Source organism: Brachionichthys hirsutus, chromosome 20 (genome assembly GCF_040956055.1).
Source record: "Brachionichthys hirsutus isolate HB-005 chromosome 20, CSIRO-AGI_Bhir_v1, whole genome shotgun sequence".
Taxonomy (NCBI): domain Eukaryota; kingdom Metazoa; phylum Chordata; class Actinopteri; order Lophiiformes; family Brachionichthyidae; genus Brachionichthys; species Brachionichthys hirsutus.
In genome coordinates, this window is record NC_090916.1 from 1,291,771 (window position 1) to 1,312,153 (window position 20,383).

Below are 20,383 nucleotides of genomic sequence, written 5' to 3' on the forward strand. Positions count from 1 at the left end.
TACCCAGATTACGTTACACTTTCCAGCATGTCACCACACGACATTGTTACAGAAGGATACTGTTTGGATTTTACTGTAATCCTGCATCCGAGTTTTAACGGTTTACTATTTACTACAACAATAGCCCCCCCCCCCCCCCTCCCCCTCCCACATTGCACAAACTAAATCATATTACATACCACATTACTGTTACCCACTTAACAATTAGTTATGAGTGATTAGCTTCAGGGTGTCTTAATGAATGCTGTACAAGATGAGTATCAGTAGTTCATGGTGGATTTAAGCCTCAGACTGGTGTCTCTCTAATGACTGGCAGGTAAAGATTAACCCATCTGTAGGATCATCACATAAAACCATGCAGTACAAATAATGACTTTCGAAAGTGACCCCCTTCTTCCAAATGCATTTGCAGTGGACCGTGCTCTCGTACATCTTGCACCCAGCGTGTGTGTGTGTGTGTGGCAGGCATCTTTAATTTCATTGCTGTTTGCTTCTGAGCTTGCAAGGCGGCAGCTACCTTTGTATGACGTGAACATTTAAAGCTGGAGATTTTTTACCAGGGGACCTGTATATGCATGCACAGTAACAGGCACAAATGTAGTCTTGCAAGAATGGACACACACTGACTCTCAGATGGCCTTCCCATGCTGACTCTTGATCTGTTAGTGTGTGTGTGTGTGCACAAATCAAATATTTATAGACAGTGTGCATTTACAAACAGTACATAAGACATTATCTATGCATTTGCACAAGCAGGTTTTGTGCCTGCACTGTCTATTTTAGAAAGCTGACGCATTTGGCCCATAGATGAGGCACATCTGCTTGTGCAGACGGAGAGGACATTAACTCCAGCAGACAGGAACCCCTGGAGGATGCCACAAGTTTGTTGTCAGAAAAAAGACATGTCATTTTTTTTGTTGTCTTGCCTGCTTAGGTCTGTACAAGTATATATTCATCTTGATGATCCTCTGTTGATTAGAAATGCAGCTCAAAATCTGGCTCCTAAAAAATAATTGTTCATATTATTGAATTTGCACAAGCTACTAGTTTGTTTTTGATTGAAAATCATTCATGTTTCACTCAGGAGAGACGAGTGATGTTGCAGCAGTATGTCGAGGTATTACTGTATATATACATACAGTAATACCTCGACATAAGAGTACTTTGACATACAAGTGTTTTGAGACACGAGCAAACCCGCGAGCAATATTTTGCTTTGAGACACGAACCTAAATTTGAGATACGAGCAACTTCCAGATGCTGGCGCTAAATGTCCGAGCGCACTTCACTCGTTCAGTTCAGGTCTTCACCACCTTCCTGCGTCTCCGGTGTTGTGTTTCCATTATTGACGTGATTTTGGCTGTACCTGTGAGTATTCCTGATAAGTGATGGGTCCAAAGAAAGCGAGTGGTGAAGATGGCATGCAGTGAGAAGAAGAGAAGCACGATGATGATTGAGATGAAGCATGAAATTATTGATCAATGTGACCGCGGTGTCGGCGTAAGGGATTTGGAACGCCTTCCAGGTCTTCCAGGAACAAGCCATAGAATTTCAGATCAGGCTGTCAAAAATGCCTTGACCATTTCTGACAGACAAACTTTCGCCCACAATACACCCCGGATAAGTCGCCAGCACTGGAACATACATGAAGTGCAAATAACAGTAGTCTACCTTTGTGAAATTTTTGCGAGCACTTAATTCATTTAAACACTTTTGCCAAAGATTAATGTTTTCCTAAATGACTGCATGAGGAATGCATTTTTTGATTAATGGTTAAGGTAACTAAGCACTCGGTTGATGTGTTGGAAAGATTGTGCATTTTGTGAATGAATGAAAAAGTCACTATTAATTTCAAGACATGATGCATAATTTAAAGATATGAAAATGGGGATCTTTTGTCAAACTTAAATGTTGTAATATCCCAACACTTTAAACAGCAGATGGATTAATCCTGCTCTCAAAGCACTGCAATTTATATGATCCATTCTCATTTTTCCCATTGACTCTAATTGGAGGTTGATAAACAATGAGTTCAAAAGAAAAGCCTGGTTTCTCAACGTGCATGATCGGATGCGAGTGTTTGTGCACTTTTTAGACTGTAAGAATACTGTAAGATTTATGACAACTATCCTGATGCTTTTCCCCCTAAAAATGAATAAATTCATATTTTACAGAAACTGTGTGTGTGTGGGGGGGGGGGGGGATTTATGCACTCTAAGATTTAAAATGCACAATAGTGACACTAAAAGTCAGCGCAAGTGCATCTTGATCCAGTTTATTTTGAGGTATTTAAAATTTATGTCGATTATTTTTCTGTTTAACCATTTCTCCAACAAAACACATTCACACCACACGAACGTTTCAAATGAGAGACTTGAATACCACTCATTCGTGAGTTTGTGCCCCCCCCCAACACTGTGTTTAACTTTAAGTCATGGTGTGATATTGGATGTTGTAAGAAAAAGAAATCTGTAGATGGTGAGTGTTTAAATGTGTTTAAATGTAAATTTGCTCACTCAACATCATTTTTGGGAAAGTCATTGAAGCATGAGGAAATGGATTATTATCAACATCTTATCTGAATACACTATAGTGCTGATGACAGGAAGAAAAAATCACTATCTCTTTGTGTTGTGTTCTTGTCATCCTAATGGATATCTACTTAATCCATGGTTGGCAGCAGATTATATTCAAATCTAGCTTGTTGAACAAAGTGATTCTATTGCTAAATAAAATCCAGTCAGGCACAAGGGGGAAAATAATATAATGTGCCTTTCCTGTTGAAATACAGGACGGTAGTGCTGTCAAAAGGATTGTATATACCGTAATTCTCTTACCACATGAGTTATAAGTGTCTGATTAATTAGGGCTTTTTTTGTTATAGATAATGTAATGTATAATCTAATGCAGCCTCATGGGTAGTGTGTTAGCAGGATCTAATGTAGCATGGGCATTTCTCCCTTGTGCAGGTCTCAAAATGCAGAGACTTGCGTCAGGAATGTCATCCGGCGTAAAAATTTGCCACAAGAAATCATGCAGATCAACGTACATAAAGTCATACCGGATCGGTCAAGGCCCGTTTTGGACATAAAGCCAGACTTTGATGGTTTGGACATGTCCATAGGAGAGACAGGGACTATATCAGTAGAAGGATGCTGAGGATGGAACTGCCAGGGAACAGAGCTAGAGGACGACCCAGGAGAAGATACATGGACGTAGTGAGGGAGGACATGAGAGTGGCTGGTGTTGGGGAGGACGATGCAAAGGACAGGGTGAAGTGGAGAAGGTTGATTTGCTGTGGCGACCCCTCAGGGGACAAACCGTAAATACAGTAATAGTAGTAAAGTAGCATGCATAATCTTACAAGTGTAACTTTGGTGCAAAATCAAAAGAATCACTGGAGGAGCTGGATAACCTTGAAATATTGGCAAGCCTGATTCCCAAGTTTGACATTGTTATTCATCCGGTGGACAGAAGGTTGAACTGGATGAATAAAATTAGAAAATGATGTAGGAAGATGAAGATGAATGTATAGGCAAGGTTGAGGAGGGAAAGATTTATAATCTCATTAAAATGAAAAGAGGAGGAGCGGGAGTGAGGATGAAAACAGAAACATGAATTAGTTTTTCTGCTCATGCATCCTTTCGGTCCAGCGAGGAGCTGTGATTGAACGACTCAAAGCTTTATTTGGTCTGCTCTCACCTCGACTGTTCTGACCCCTTAGAGTGCTAAATAATCCACTCAGTCTTGTCTGCTTTGTCTCTCTTCACAAAAGGATGTCAGATGATATCTTTCTCCCTGGTTCATCCACCCTTTCTTTGCCTCTCTTATTCTGTTTATTGTTTTGATGGTAACTCGTGTCTTCTCTCTTTCTCTTTGCAGAATAACCTTCTGCCACTTGCCCTTCCAGAGCAAATGGTTGTACATTGGCACAGAACGAGGGAACATCCACGTCGTCAACGTGGAGTCTTTTTCGCTCTCAGGCTACGTCATCATGTGGAACAAAGCCATTGAACTGTGAGTGTTACTGCTGCCTATATGCTCTTTACTCCTATGTAGAAGGTTGTTACATGCTCTTCTCACTCTTTGTGACTTTTTGTCATCCAAAGTGAATCATTGAATATATTGATCAGTATTTGACTTGTGGAAGAATCAACTTCATATCACGAGCATTGCATCGCTGATCTCGACATCTAAATACTCGCACCCTTCGAAGTGAAAGATGCTGTGTAATCAGCGTCAACAGGTTATTGTCTGTTAATATTAATGATGAGAGCCATTCGTCTATATCGATATATATTCGTCATTCGTATCAAACTCCAGGTAGCGAGTCGACACTCTCTTTGCTATTCCAATGGATCTGTCTGCTTGACAGGCTCCATTTTGGTTCCCTGCTTTAGAGCCTTAAATTATTCACTGGAGCATTTTGCTTCACGCTTTCCCCTCATCTCCAGTCTGTCTGGTTGTGTGTGTGTGTGTGTGTGTGTGTGTGTATGAGCAGAGCGAGAGAGGAACAGGTGTCTGCTTAGACCAGTGTATGGTACACACAGACGACTCGTCTCGACATCAGGGCTATTTTGCTTGAGGAGACAGACAAGCAGAGGAGAGGAGCAAAGGAAGAGCGGGATGGAGTCGTAAAAGAAGGCGGAGGAAATCTTTTTTTTCCAGAGGAGAGAAGGCAGTTAAAAATGTTTAAGTCTTGAGAGACGCACTATAGGTATTTCATTATGATAAATAAATACCATAAACTGAATACTTAAGCAAGGCAGGCTTCATTAGGTACCTCTGGCACCATGGCGATTATATATGAGTAGATGCAGCAACCTGTGCAACAAACAAGTTAACAATCTTTAGGAGACGAGGGCCGTCACATTGCCTACACTGGGTACTATTGAAAGTGTCCGAATGTACCTGTATTCTGTCGTAATGAAGCTGGGATATGTTGTGCACGAGAGTCATCGCCCCCCCCCCGGGGGCCCTGCTATTTGCAGACGAGCAGTAGTCGTTGCGCCAGTGGGCCCCAGGCCTGGCCTGGCCCCTTCCTTCGTGTGTGTATGAATCACGCCACTGGTCCTGAGCTACTGCAGTGGAAAGACGGAGACAAACACATGTCCTACGGTGCATGACCTACTGTGTGGCGCCATAGTTCAGTCAGTGCTGAAGGCATTGAAGATGCTGCAAAAAGGCCTCATTTGAATGTTATGCAAGCATGTTATATGAAGCAGTACCTGGTAGCATCACTGCGTGTGTGTGTGTGTGTGTGTTTGATTTGATTTGACTGGGTGCAGAGAGGTGAGCTGAAGTGGGACTCTGAATGGCAAAATGTTAATAGCTGACTGTGACGCATAGTTCAAGTGAGCGTGTTGGCTGGAGGCCTCGTCACTTCTGCCCTCTTTAATTTTGTTCAACTCATTCAGGATCATAAAGCTGCATTATCAGAAATATGTGCTTGAATTTTTCATATCTCTTTCCTCACATGCGTGAGGTGCTTGGTACCCACACATGGTACCTTAGCGGGTACCCTTGTGCTCTCCTAGCTGAGGCTTATCCTCAAAAACCATTTCCAGTGATTCCTTTAGCCTAAACTCCAGGCATAGACCAGTACAAGGTGATTTTCCTGAGGGACCATGCCTTCCAAAATACCACGCAATTAAAGGAATATGTTTTTAGCCGTAGACGAGCTGTAGTTCCTGAGTCCTTTCATTCCATGTTGAGGATCCGCCCTCCCGACCACCACCAACATCCACTCGCTCACTACATTCACACAGGCAATGTGTCTTCCCCAAGGACACAACGACAGTGGACACATGTGCCAGAGCTGGGACTCGAACCACCAACCTCCCTCCCAAGCCGAAAGTGCAGTAGAAGTAGATAGAAAGAAGAATAATTTTAGATGATATGACACATCAAATAAGTGTTATGTTGCCATGGGGCAGTTAGATGAAGTCGAACAGTCATTGTTTGTGTGTGCCTGAAGCTTGCAGACAAATAAGCCAGCATGGAAGCCAACAGAATAAACACTCACACGCAGCTATACATGCAGACGCACAGAAACCTCACTGCTCGTCCCGGAACTATGTGCTTTCAGGAGAATGTAAACAACGCATTATTTGTGTGGGATTGTTTGTGTGTTTGTGGTCGAGTATGGATGATTTTTGGAAGCCCTGTCTGCACTCTGCTTATCCGGTCTCAGTTACCATGGTTACTTCAAACCTGAACATGCTTTTTTTCTTTTTTTTTTTGACTTTGTGATTGTGTTTGTGTCAGATACATTAGCACACAACCCTACATTTTTAGCAAACGGGGATGCGGCTAATGATGCACATTAAAATCCTAAAACAAGACTCTGTGAAGACAAAGTGGGACGGGAAGGCAAAGCTCCTGGGCTTACACGTTACATTTTGTAATTCAGCAAAAAATTACAAATTGCTGGTTGTGGATGTCGGTTTCACAGAAAGGGGTGGGTGTTAAGATGTGCAGACGTGCAGTGGGCGTCTGTATGCATGTGTGTGTGCGTGCAGCTTTGGAGGCTGATAAGCAAGGCGATAAAGGAGAGATTCAACAGCTCCAGCTGCAGAGGAGCTCAGAGCCCTTTGCTTACAAGGAGACATGCTCAGCTCAACTAAAAAACAAATTATCTTGCATTCATTATCTGCTTTCACTTTTTCAATCCAAAGCACTTTCTTTTGTTTGGAATGCGTACTTTTTATGCTGCATTTTAACACTAGCCTTTCCGACTCATTCCTGTTTTACTTGGCTATTTCTGCATTCCTCTAACTTGTTGTAGCCCCATCCTCTTCCCCTCCTTCGTCAGCCATCCCTGACTTTGCTCACTGACATTGGGGTTATCTTTCAGGCTCTAACAGTCATTCTTTTTCAGCCGTGACCTTCCTTGGCACTCCCCCCCCCCCCCCCCCCCCCCCCGTATCATTCCTTTAAGGCAGGGCAGTTTAGGTAAATTCTGGAGCAGCATGACACACAGAGATTTGACATAAGGCTGTCTGGAGGGTAAATCGCAGACAGGAAGCGGGAGAGGGGGGCTAAACGAGTATTTTGTGTTCCTCTGTTGACACGCAAATGAACACACGCACACACACACACGCATAGCCGGGGGGCTGCCTGGCCTGACAGAGCCAGCCGTCTTTGAACAGCCCTTTAGTGTCTCCCATCTTCTCTATGTCCCCCCCCCCCCCCCCCCCCTGTGGAGCTCTTTCACATGTTGATAGACACTTGCTTCTCATCAAGCACCTCCATACTTCACTGTGGAACTCACATCTCCTGCATTGTTCTATGTTTGAGTACTGCAACACACGTTTCAGAGGAAAACCACATCCCTCTCCTCTCTTTCTCTTTCCTAAGGTCCTCCAAGGCCCACCCTGGACCAGTTGTCCACATAAGTGACAACCCCATGGATGAGGGAAAGGTAAGGTACAGCGTCTTTTCCTTCAAATGCACACAAACGTCTCAGGAAGAGTAGATGAGGCCAACTATCGGCAAGTTTAAAATGAATGCTACAAGGAGCTATTAAAATGCAAGAGACAAACATGGGAACAGAGAAGAAAATGGGTTAATACCAGTGAAATTATCCGTTCATGCATTAGGAGAAAGGAGGAGAACATAAAAAAAAAAACGAACAAAGGAGCTTGTAAGTATTATGTTTTTTCTGAATGCTTCTGTGCTGTTTTTCTGGCCCGCCTTTTCCAGCTACTGGTATGTTTTTCCCATGTCGGCTACCGCTTCAATTTGTTCGGTGGTACATGCCATTTAGGGGCTTGTCCTTCCACAATAGCCCCTCTGGCGCCTCCTCTTTACTGGGCTTGAGGTATTCTCTTAGAAGGTAGTGACTGGGTGCCATTTTATTGATGTACTATTAGGGGGGGTGTAGTTTCCTTCTGCATAGGCCTCGGCTTCCTTCCTTCCGCTTCGTGTGCAGCCTCAGGATGCTACCGGGCTTAGGGTGAAACCCTCCGTGCATTCTTGTCTTGATATCGGCAGCTTGTATCTCTTCCAGTGGCCAGGATATTACCCAGCGGGGGTATCTGATTACTGGTAGGGCTTAGCTGTTAATGGCCTGGATCTTATTCTTGCCATTCAGCTGACTCCTGAGAACCTGCCTCACCCTCTGTAGGCATTTGGCTGTCGCTGACCTCCGAGCTGCCCCCTCATGGTTATCACTTGCCTGTGGGATCCCCAGGTATTGGTAGCTGCCTTCCACACCTGTTGTGTTGCCTTCAGGTAGTTCAGTCCATTCAGTTGTGATCATCTTCCCTCCTCTACCATTCACCCAACACTTATCACGTCCGAATGAGGACTGTCCGTCCTTGGGTTAGCCACTCTGGGTGGGTTCCCGACTTTAGCAGCTGATTCATTTGTGCTGCTTGATTTTTATGCAGTGCAGTTAGCTTCTTAAGCCAGTTGGAATGAATCATGTCAGGCCCTGGAGCTTTCCAGCTCTTCATTTTGGCCACTCTTGTGTGGATAGCCGCTGTTGTGATGACTACTGGGTCTTATTCTGGGATGTCACTATGCTCCGACTACAAGTCTGCCAGCCATTGAGCGTTAGTGTTGTGCGATGCCTCTGTTTCCCAGATACTCTTCCAGTAATGTTCAGTCTCAGTCCTGAGTGGATCTGTTTGATGTTGCTACTCTTCCACTGAGAGTAGACCTTAGTGGGATTGTTGGAGAACATTATGTTTATTCTCCTGGCCTCTACTTCTCGTGTGTGTTTGTGCGTGTATGTGCATATGTATATATTATAATAAAAGCCTTCAGATGTTGGAGTGATGTTTACAAATTACATGTATATTTGGCAAGAAAATCTTTTAATCTTGAGAGTGTTTCTTCCCCGTTTGCTCATACCTGACATTCTTTCATGCGGGGTGTGAATGTCAAATTTATTTTCACCCAACGACAGTCACTTGACCCCATTGTCATCTCTCCCCCTTATCTCAATGCCTGTCTGCCTGCCACTCTTCCTCTGCAGCTCATAATTGGATTTGAGTCTGGGATTGTGGCCCTGTGGGATCTGAAATCAAAGAAGGCAGACTGTCGCTACACATACGACGAGGTAGGACAATCTCCCCGGAGTCCTTTCTTCTCTGTCCATCATTCCTCCCACTTCTGATCCACAGGGTATATTTTAATAATGAAAAAAAAACCCGACAAAAAACTCAAATTATATATTTATAACTGCAGAAGTAGAACAAACAATAGAATTGAATATAGCTTATGATGGTGCACAAAGAGCAGGATGAGAGTGCTTTCGGTCAGCTCAGAGACGAGTGATTCTTTGACCAGTGCTGCAGTAACAGGTAAAGAAAGTACAAAAACAGGCCATTTACAAAAGAAGAGATGAGAAACAACAATGCCATGATTTATAGGGCGTTTAAGCACAATGTGCTGGTTCATGCATCATGGGAGAGAGTTCAAGGTGAGGGGAACGTCTGGCCATGTTATCAGACGAAGCATTTAGCCACCTGGAAATGAGAATGCATTACAGGAGAAAGGCCGTTCATGTTTCAAACAAGCAATAGCGCTTGTGTTTTACGCCAAATTTTCACCTGATATCACGCAAAGGAGTTGAACCTTGTGAACCTTTATGGTTTGTTGCCCCAAACAAAGACCCTGGTTATTTCCCACCAGTTTCTCTCTCATCTCCCCTCCTCAAATATTTAAATATTGCTACAGATTTTTCAAAGAAAACAAAGCAATTGTTGCTGTTCACAAAATGTACAATTTTTTCAAACTTGCAGTTGCAGCTGCATATTGATCATGTTTGCATATAAAAAAGGGCAACATTTTGTAAAAGGTTATTCTTTTTAAAGCACTGAGTCATGTGGCTTTATTTGCTTCCCCAGAGGCAGTAGTGTATTCCATAAAAAAAAGAAAGACCTAATAGAAAAGAGACTGCCAGAGCTGCAGGAGCAGGCATTTATCAAACCCAGAATGTTGCACGAATGCTTTGTTTGTGCAGATCATATTTATCCAATTTGAGTTGCTGCTGTATTTGGATGGATTGATACTTGGGATGACTTGTGGGATAGTCTGTATCCTTTCATTGGATATTCAGAAAGGTCGGGGCCCATTCACATCAACTCTACTGTACCTATGAGTGCTTCCTCACGGACGTCTGACTTCCTGCCATCGTGATCTAAAGTGGGGCCTGGATACGATCGTGAATGCGAGATCTCTATCGTAACATTTTAATTCCGGTTGAAGGCTGACAGAAGGTTGTGGCTCCACGGCCCCACACAGCCAAGCGTGCTCATAGTCCTACACTTGTACCTGCAGCCATCGGACGCAAAGCCGAACTGGATGCTTCAAATAATGAGATTGTCTTTGTGCTCACCTCATCGGCAGCGCTATAAGCGCACTGAGATAACACGAATCACGGAGGACTACACAGACACAAAATGAGAGTGGATTTGGTATGTTCAACGCTCTCTCTCTCCCTTTGTCTGCCTTTCAACCCGGCTCCCTCTCTCTCAGATCAGCTAATACCCTCCTGCTGCTCCTGGGGCATTATAGCCTCTAGTATTGCATCTCCCAATGGAGCTCATCTCTTCTCCGCACTTCCTCGTCTCCAGAGACCGGCGAATGAGCATTTAGCTCACTGTGACTTCCATTTACAAAGCGAAACAGCCTGCGAAACAGCCTGCGAAACAGCCTGCAATGCACTGCACTTTTCTTGCTTTTTTAATGTGTTCATGGTTTCACCCCCGGCGAGTTTCACTTTGCCTCAGACCAGCCATCAGGAACATGGAACTCAATCCTTGCCCCCCCCCCCCCCTGCTGTGCTACATTACTGGCAAAACGTGATTATTGAACCATGACTTCTCTTGCAAAAACAAACATGACTTAAATGTATTAATTTAATTTACAGGTTGCATTGCTTGAAAAAAAGAAATCAATCAGAAATTGTATTTCTATAGCACCAGATCACGACACAAAATCATCTCAAGGCACTTTACAGGAGTAGCAGGGAAAGACAGAACCCAACTAGACCCACAAGAGCAAGCACTTTGGCAACGGAGGCAAGGAAAAACAGGCAGCGAAACCTTGGACAGAACCTAAGGCTCATGGTGGACGGCCATCTGTCTGGACCGGCTGGGTTGAGAGGGAGAGAGGGAGAGAGACCTAACCTAATCTTTGTTCATTCCAAACAAAGGTGCACACAACACGGAGAACAAGAGTGCAAACACCAAGCCTACAAATAGCTTTAAATCCAGAGGTTGATTTTCATTTTGGTGTCAAAACAGAAAAAATACTGCCAAATGGGTCACCATATTTATAGTACAGAGTTTATCAGAAGCTTCACAGAGGGTACTGAAAAGCATAGAAAATGAGTAGTCGTTTGTTAATTGCACTTGAGATGGGTAAAATCACAATCTTACTTTGAAGTAAATGGACCCCACCCAAGTTCAGACTGCGATGCTCCCCCTCAGGCCATGATAAAAAGTTGTTCATTTGCAATTCAGAGTTTTACGATCCCTCTTGACTTTTTCTCCAGTCCCTAAAACTAACGGCCGCAGTCTCTGTTGAATGTTGCAAGTACAGCAATAATAACATGGTGTACTTTGGTCTTGCTCCCATCATTGCTGATAATTGGGGACAGGGCTCAGTGCTCAGGGCTTGATTCTTCTTCATCTGCTTATTGCTGTATAATAGCCGCAAGAATAAAACCAAACAGGACAGATCTCACAGCCCAATGCAAGATGGAATTGCACGGTGGAATTGAAGTTGATTCATACCCTCAAATTCCAGTTTGTTAAATTAAGTCTGTTTGGGTTGAATTTTCTCCCAGTAGAGCTGAATTACACTTGTGTGTGGGGATGTGTGTGTGTGTGTGTGTGTGTGTGAGAGAGACACTTCGATGTGTTCTTGTGTGACATGATACTGGAAGAATATAATTGTCGGTAACAGGGCTGCGATATTTGTGTTTGACTGCTTGTCTTTCTTCATTCGGTGTGTGTTTCTTTCATCTTTTGTGTGTGTGTGTGTGTGTGTTTGTAAGCCCTTACTCATTTGTGTCTCTAATAAGTATCGACTGAATTCTCTCATCCCCCAAAGACCAATCTGTGAAAACGGAATTAATGTAATAAATCATGGAATTAGTGGTTTTAATTGGTGTCGTTTGATATCATGAGAACCATGTGTTTCAATTCCCCTTCCATTTAACAATTAGACATCGTCCATTGTTCCCAATTTGAAGTGTCACAGTGAACAATGGACTGATAGACTTCTCAAATCCATTCTGCCACTGTCAAAGCCTTTCTGAATGGTTGTCTGAGGGCCTATTCTACAACTGTTGAGATATTCGACGCATCACTAAAACAAAAAGTATTAGTCAAATTCATCGATCTGCTTTAAATGTTTCTCTGAAGAAAAAGCTTGTTTTCTCAGGTTTTTGTTGCCGATTTTGGTGATTTCTGCCTCTTGTCAATGGCCAATATCTCTAGAAGGTAAAACGGTAGAAAACCACTTGTTCTTCCTCATGATAGAAGATACTTTAATGTTTCATTTGTATGGTTCTGTCACGGACAAAAGCAGGTGAGAACCCAAATGCACAACAGAAGATGGGAAGTCCAGAAACTGAGCTCTATTGTAAAAAAAAACAGGTAATCAGTCCAAACCAGCAGACAAATCAGAAGAGTGGCGGGCAAAGGGAGAGTTCCAGAAATCAGGCAATGGTCAAAAACCGGGTAACCAAGACAGGCAGGCAGACAGATCTGAAGGGGCAGACAAACAGGCGATATCAAAAACAGGCAGGGCAGGTACACCGGAGTCAGGATCAGGATCAGCATACAGTGCTGGAAATGACAGTGCAATCTGGAAAGTGGGTGTTGTCTGAGCTGAGTATGTGTTGTGTCTGATTAGCTGCAGGTGAGCCTGGGAGCACAGGTGACCGGAATTAGCTGATTGCAGGAGGATGATCTGGAAGGCAGGAGAAGTTAATGCATGGAAAACCACAGGCCTGCCTCAAGCTGTGACAGGTTTGGTGTTTGCGTAGTCATAGTACATATTCTATAGGTCTTGAAAAATAGGGCAACGAGCAAAAACCGCTGGTACTCAGCGTATGGCTGAGCTGAAAACGGCTGGCACTGAATGAGTTAAATATCTGCAGTTCACAATCTTTATGCTGGATTCAATCAACAAAAAGAAAATACATCTTAGACCCAGTACTGATAACTAAGCTCAACTCACTTATCTTTATTAGACCCGATGCTATTAAAGTCCAAACGCCATGGAAACAGATAATGCTGTATAGATCTAATTATAGATTCAATTTGCAGTCAAGTTTACTTTACATCTTTTGCAGAGTGTAGGATTTGACAGAATAGGAAATGGTTTCTTACTACAATCAGCTGATCCTCTAACTACATTTATGCTACATGGCATGGATGTAGGAGGCGTTCAGGAGGCATCCTGAATAGATGCCCGAGCCTCCTCATCTGGCTCCTCTCAACGCGGAGGAGCAGCGGCTCTACTCCGAGCTCCTCCCGGATGACTGAGCTTCTCACCCTATCTCTAAGGGAGAGCCCAGCCAGCCTACGGAGGAAGCTCATTTCAGACCCAAAGGTCGTTACTGCAGGTGAAGGTAGGAACGGAGATTGACCGGTACATTGAGAGCTTTGGTTCTTGAAATCCTCCACTTGGGGTAGGATCTCCTCCCCGAACTGGGGGGTGCACTCCACCCTTTTCCTGCTGAGAACCATGACCTCGGATTTAGAGGTGCTGATTCTCATCCCGGCCGTTTCACACACGGCTGCGAACCGATCCAGTGAGAGCTGGAGGGCACGGTCTGATGAAGACCAATAGGATCACATCATCTGCAAAAAGCAGCGACCCAATCCTAAATAAATAGCTGCTTCCGTTGGAGGAGTTTGACGGTAACGAACCACGTGCTCACATTGGCATTACCATCGAGAAAATTATTCTGTTAAGATGGGCAGTGTGAGTGAAGTGGATTATCCAGAGAAGGTTATACTTAACAATACTAATCACCTTGGCAGAGAAAAAAATGTCTTCTCATTGTCTTTGAAACAATATTTTACCCACCAATTGCTTGTGATGTTTTTCTGGTGCTCCAGGTGTTCCCTTAACACCTTATTTTGAACTTACTATTTTATTTTATATTCTGTTGCAATCTTATTTTAGATATGTTATTCTTGATATGTATTGTACGGTGTCCTTGAGTGCCGAGAAAGGTGCCTTTAAATAAAATGTATTATTATTATTATTATTATTAAACGTGCCCATGGCTGAAAATGCATGTGATGAGCTTTGCAGAACTGCTCCAGAAGCCTCTTTCAGTTTCACATGGATTTGGTGCGGGACATAATTTACTGTTAATTCGGAGCTATGAAAATTGCATCAATGAGAAAGGTTGGCAATCGCTGATATACTTTGAGCCACGATGTGATCGTGTTCTCAGTGACTGCCCATTAGTTGATAAATCAATGTCAGTGTCGCTTTCAGCAGTGACTGGACTGGGGAAAATGGGGATCAAGAGAACACCACACCTTTAACGCTGCCTGTCCTCATTATTCTCGACTGAATTCCCTATAATCTGTTTTTCCTTTTTACTGCATCTCTCTCCTGGTTTTAAAGGGAACCTCGACTATAATGGCATGTGATTTATTTTGATACCAGTAACATAACAATAACCGGCTGTCCACCATGAGCCTAGGCTCTGTCCAAGGTTTCTGCCTGTCAAAGGGAAGTTTGTCCTTGCCTCCGTTGCCAAAGTGCTTGCTCTTGTGGGTCAAGTTGGGTTCTGTCTTTCCCTGCAGGTCTTTCCCTGCTAATCTTGTAAAATGCCTTGAGATGACTTTTTGTTGTGATCTGGCGCTATATAAATAAAACTGAATTGAATTGAATTGAATAAGATTAAACATATATATATAAATAATATATATAAATAATTTTCATTTGTTATATTGTTGTATAAACCTATTTTGCATGCCGGTATGTCGGTTGCCATTGTTGTGTATGTCATAACGCATTCTGGGTGTGACATCAGGGTATAATATGGGATCTTTAAAACCATACAAATCAACTGGTGCGCCCCCCTGTTGGACTGGTCCGACAGGGGGGCGCACCAGGGCGTGTCGAATCGCAGTTGAAAAGTGGCGGAAATGCGTCCCCGCATGTGTAAGTGTAACGTGAGAAGTTTCTAGCATTGCTGTTTCTTTTCACATCTTGAGTTACTAAGATAGACCAAATTATTCACCACTCGAAAAAAATTAAGGGAACACTTAATCATCTCAGTAAATCACCGAAGTCAGTTAAACTTCAGACATATCAATCTGTCCATTTAGAGAGCAGAAATGTTTATGAATCAATTTTACATGATTTGCTGCAGAGGACAGGCAAAAGAAACACCCCACCTTCAGAAAGGGAATGGTTGTCCATGTTGTGGCCACAGAAAATTGTTATGTCCTCATCCCGCCTGAGTGTTTCTTCTCTCGTTTTCGGTTTTGTCAGTGTCCTTGTCTTTACTGCTAGCATGAGGCGCTATCTGCAGCTCAATCAGGTCGCGCAGGTCGTCCAGGATAGCCCATCAATACATGTAGTTGCCAAAAAAAGATTGCCGTGCAGCTCGATCGATATTCAGGCGAGATTGGCAGGGGTGCCATTGCCACACAGTTCTGTTCAGATAAGACCAGGTTCACACTGAGCACATGTGACAGTCTGGAGATGTTGTGATGAATGTTATGCTGCCTGTATTATTAGGTGGGGGGGGTCAGTCATGGTCTAGGGTGCATACACACTACTGAGTCACATGATAAGTTGATGGAATTTGATGATTTTGACTTCCATTAATCACTGTTATAACATTTTGTCTGTATCAACTTGAATAATTGCTTCATTAAGCTCTGATGTGATGTTTTTAGGTCAGTATATTATATATTTGCCTTTATTTTCCCTCCAAGCAATTTACATGTTTGTGAAATATAATTCTTACATTTATAACTACCGGATTGATTATAAAACCTTCGTTCCATCCTTCCCCACGTTCAGCAAAAGGGATCATGTAAAAGCTTCTCCTAATTTGTGAATTTATGCCACCGGAAATGCTCTGGAGTCAGGGAGCCAGTCTCTTATCTCTGTTTTACCATCTGTTCCGGAAGCATGAAATCCAGTGTCATAAATGAGCATTGTGCCATGTACCATATGGCAGTGGCAACACAACAAACTTGTAGCGTAAGGGAGATGATTGGCACATGATTTTTCATCCTGCTGAACCCTTGACATGCTTCCTCTCCTCCCTCCCTCCTTCCCTGCCTGTCGTTTTCAAGGCGATCCACTCAGTTGCCTGGCATCATGAGGGCAAGCAGTTCATTTGCAGTCACTCAGATGGAACTCTGACCATATGGAACATCCGAGGCCAGGGCAAGCCCATCCAGACAATCACCCCACACGGTAAGAAGGTGGAAACACAGTAAAGAGCAAACACACACTTGCATAAAGCTGTTGGGTGTGCAATCGCTGCTCACTACATAATGTTGTGTTCACATTGTGGGTTTTCAGCAAGCAGACTCCTATACTCTATATTGAGGTATACGTTTCGCACTTTTATGCAACTCTGCGTATTTGCTGATAATTAAATAAGGATCAGTTATTATGTTCCTTCATCCATCTACCGCTTGTCAAGAGCTGGTCCTCTTAGGCAATAGTCTGAGCAGGGATTTAGAGACTTAATGCGAACGCCTTGGAATCCCCTTGGAAGAGCTGGAGGTGGTGTCTGGGGAAAGGGGGCTCTACTCCGAGTTCCTCCCTGGTGACTGAGCTCCTCACCCTCTTTCAAAGAGGGACTTAATGCCGGCTCCGGCTTTGGTCTTACAGGGGGCCGTACAGCCCTCAGCAAAGGGCCCCATACTTCTGAAGCACTATCTAGAACTTCAACTATAAGATACTACGAGGGACGCCTTTGAATGATTTTCTAAATCCACAAAACACATGGGGCAGACTGACAGAAGCGATTGGCCCTCCTAACCACCACCGACATTCACACGGGCAATATGGGTGAAGTTTCTTGCCCATTGGCACAACGACAGCGCGCGCGTGTGCGGAAGCCGAGATTCGAACCACCGACCTCGCGATCATAGGACGACCCGCTCAACCACCTGCGCCACCGCCGCACCGTTTTGTCAGGATTATTGTATTGTGTCTGCCGACATTATTGCTGCTGTTCTGTTTGTCTATTGCGACTCTGCTCTTTCGATGATGGGATTGAATCCATATTACTTTTCCGACCCATGCAACTACTCCCTTTGACAAGGACGAGACAGCGTGCAACAAATGGAATGAACATAACAAAACTTATTGATTTTTTAATCTGGTTTTGTGTGTCGGAGAACGTAGAAAGGATTTCAATAGCCAGGATTTTTAATTAGGATTTTTAATTTTTAATATTCATCCCACTGTGATGAATATATAATTAGTTTGGTATTTATTGGATGATTATGTAAATCTTTTGACTGGATTAATTTTGTTTTCTAATTCCTTTTTAATTGTCTTTTTCTGTATTTGTTTTTAGTTGAGAGTATTCAAAGTCCTCTATTACACGAACCCCCCCCCCCCCCTCATCTATTCTTCTTTATGGATTATTCTATATTACCTTTTTTCCTGTGGCCTTTCAGAATACACTAGATACATTTGGCCACTTACTGTGCACTCCAGATCATATGCACAGTCATATTGATCATCTGAGTAGGTGGATTCTCTAAATCAGCCATGATCGTCACAACTTCTTTGCATGCCTCTGCCCAGGCATTAGAGTTTCTCCTCTGATGAATAGCATTTTGTTTGGCCATCATTCAAAGCAGCATTTTAAGTGCAGCTTTTTGAGGGAATTGGGGGTGGGGGGGCAAGATGACAGAACAAACTAGACAAGAGGAAGGGATGAGGGATGAGCAGGCAAACTAAAGTGTCTTATGTTTGTTCTATTTTAGGAAAACAGCCCAAGGATGGAAAGAAGCCAGAGCCTTGTAAACCCATTCTCAAAGTGGAGTACAAAACCACTAGAAATGGGTAGGGTGTCACGCGCGCTCTCTCTCGCTCTCATGCATGCACACACACACACACACACACACACACTAGTTTAGACACTTGGCTATCCTTGGACATCAATATGATTTAATAGACACAGTTAAAGCAGAAAACACATCGAGGGTATAGGTTTTATAAGCTGTTTTCAAGACCATATGAGCGACAAATTCTTGTGTGTGTAGGTGATTATGTAGTGTTTATTGATTATTTGGATGATTGCAACAAACTGGTATTTTCCATTCATTCATCTTCCGAACTGCTTTGTCCATTACTGGGTAGTGCTGGGTTCTATCCCAGTAGTCAACGGGCAAGAGGCGGCGTTCACCCTGGACAAGCCGCCAGTTTATCACAGGGCCACACACAGACAGAGCAATCATTCACACACCTATGGGCAATTTAGTGTAACCAATTTGTCTAATTTGCATGTTTTTGGTGGTGGGAGGAAGCCGGAGAGAACCCACTCAGACACGGGGAGAACATGCAAACTCCTCACAGAAAAGCCCCAAGTAGGATTTGAACCTGTGACCGTCTTGCTGTGAGGCAGCAGCACTACCCACTGCGACTAATCCCTTAAAGTTCGTCTTGTGCATTGGTGAACAGCGGGCTGGGAGGGAAACCTGACAATGTCTTTCACACACTTGCTGTGTTCTGACCAGAAAGTCTTCTTGGTAAATAATTGTATAAAGTATATTTTTTTAAAGAAAAGTGAATGAGAATTGCATTTCTCTGCTTGTGTTGTTTTGTGTGTGTCCTCAAGGGAACCCTTCATGATCCTATCCGGTGGTCTATCATACGACACAGTGGGCCGGCGGCCGTGTCTGACGGTAATACATGGAAAGAGTACTGCTGTGCTGGAGATGGATTATCCTATAGTAGACTTTCTCACCCTCTGTGAAACACCATACCCTAATGGTACGTTTGGGGTTTTTAGGGGGCGGGGCTGAGCCCTGTAACTGTATGGGTGTAATATTATCCTTATCTCTTCAGTGTATTAGACTCACAATCACATTTCTGATTGCCTGCCCCAGTGTTCAGGTGAATTTCTGTAATAAATGACAAATTTCCCGAGGGACCGAATCCCAGTCCGTTTTCATTATCAGACACAGAATGCTTTGTTTTCATTTACAGTACATGTAAATTCAATAAATTCCTTTATTTCCTTTATTGAGGAGGCACCCGATAAAACAAGTCAGAATGAATGATATGGGGACGTCAATTTTGATGCAGAATCTTTTGTGCATATTGCAACTCCAGGTTGGATTATGGATATCCTTCAGTTATCTTTGTGAGTAACGAAATAATGATGACTTCACGCTGGCGACCCGATGTCACCAACCGTGGCTTTCATCTGGTAATATAGACATGACTGGGATTTTGGATTAGACAGTAATGGCTGATCTATGATGATGTGGCTGCAGATTATGTAATAGAGGATTATTGGGGGGATTAGCAGGCAGACAAAATACCGTAACACATTATCACAGGAATAAAAGGCATATGTAGGTCATTCAGACTACCGGCAAATATCAGTGTGATTTTTTTTGTCCACGATCAAAAACCTGGACAACAACCTCAGTATTCTCATTGTGAAAGGCATCTTTTTCAAAGTCATCTATCACTCCACTTATAAACACACGTGTTTCCTGATGCTAAATATAAAATGGGATATAATATAGACATGACTGATGGCATGATAGTTCTCAACTGTTGAGTATATACAACAGGGGACTGCAACCTTTTTCATGACGCATGTCACTTTACAATGTACTTAAGCCCAAATGTGCCTGTAGTCTGGAACTCAAAAGGTGTGAACCCCAACATGAAGCAAGAGAATCAGTCTGAGGGTCATTTAATAAGGAAATAACAAAACAAAAAACACTGAAGAAGGACAGGTTGGTCGTCAGTAATAACATTTCTTGTGACGTGTTAAACATAATGAAATACCTTTTTTTTGGCCTCTGCGTGCCAACAAAAATGCCCTTGCATGCCAGCCATAACAAGCGTGTCTTAGTTTGCCAACCCCTACAACATATCTGAATGGGCTCTGTGAGGTGTGTGATGCTATTTCAGACATGTTTGTATTTATAAAAAGATCCTTTTATGAAGATTCTCTGGAGTAACCAGCCATCACTCCAGTTGAGGGATTTAGTGTTTAAAAATAAGACAGGAAATAACTGGGTCATTGTGATTTTATTCATTGGCCACATTTTTATAAAGGCTTTACAATATTACAAACTCTTTTAACTTACGGTTAGTGGTAATATTTTAATGTAATTATATTTTAATATATAATATTCCTCCGGGATCCTCATATCTTCCCATCTGTGAT

General features: G+C 43.0%; 1 protein-coding gene across 1 annotated transcript in view; it reads left to right on the forward strand.

The window, feature by feature from the left end:
• The window catches only part of stxbp5a (syntaxin binding protein 5a (tomosyn)), a 76,118-nt gene that overhangs the window by 36,745 nt on the left and 18,990 nt on the right, over positions 1 to 20,383 (forward strand). Inside the window, exons 5-10 of the mRNA XM_068753566.1 lie at positions 3,883 to 4,017; positions 7,360 to 7,423; positions 8,984 to 9,067; positions 16,302 to 16,425; positions 17,958 to 18,036; positions 18,812 to 18,966. Of these exons, the coding sequence (XP_068609667.1) occupies positions 3,883 to 4,017; positions 7,360 to 7,423; positions 8,984 to 9,067; positions 16,302 to 16,425; positions 17,958 to 18,036; positions 18,812 to 18,966 (641 nt within the window). The remainder of the gene's footprint in view (positions 1 to 3,882; positions 4,018 to 7,359; positions 7,424 to 8,983; positions 9,068 to 16,301; positions 16,426 to 17,957; positions 18,037 to 18,811; positions 18,967 to 20,383) is intronic.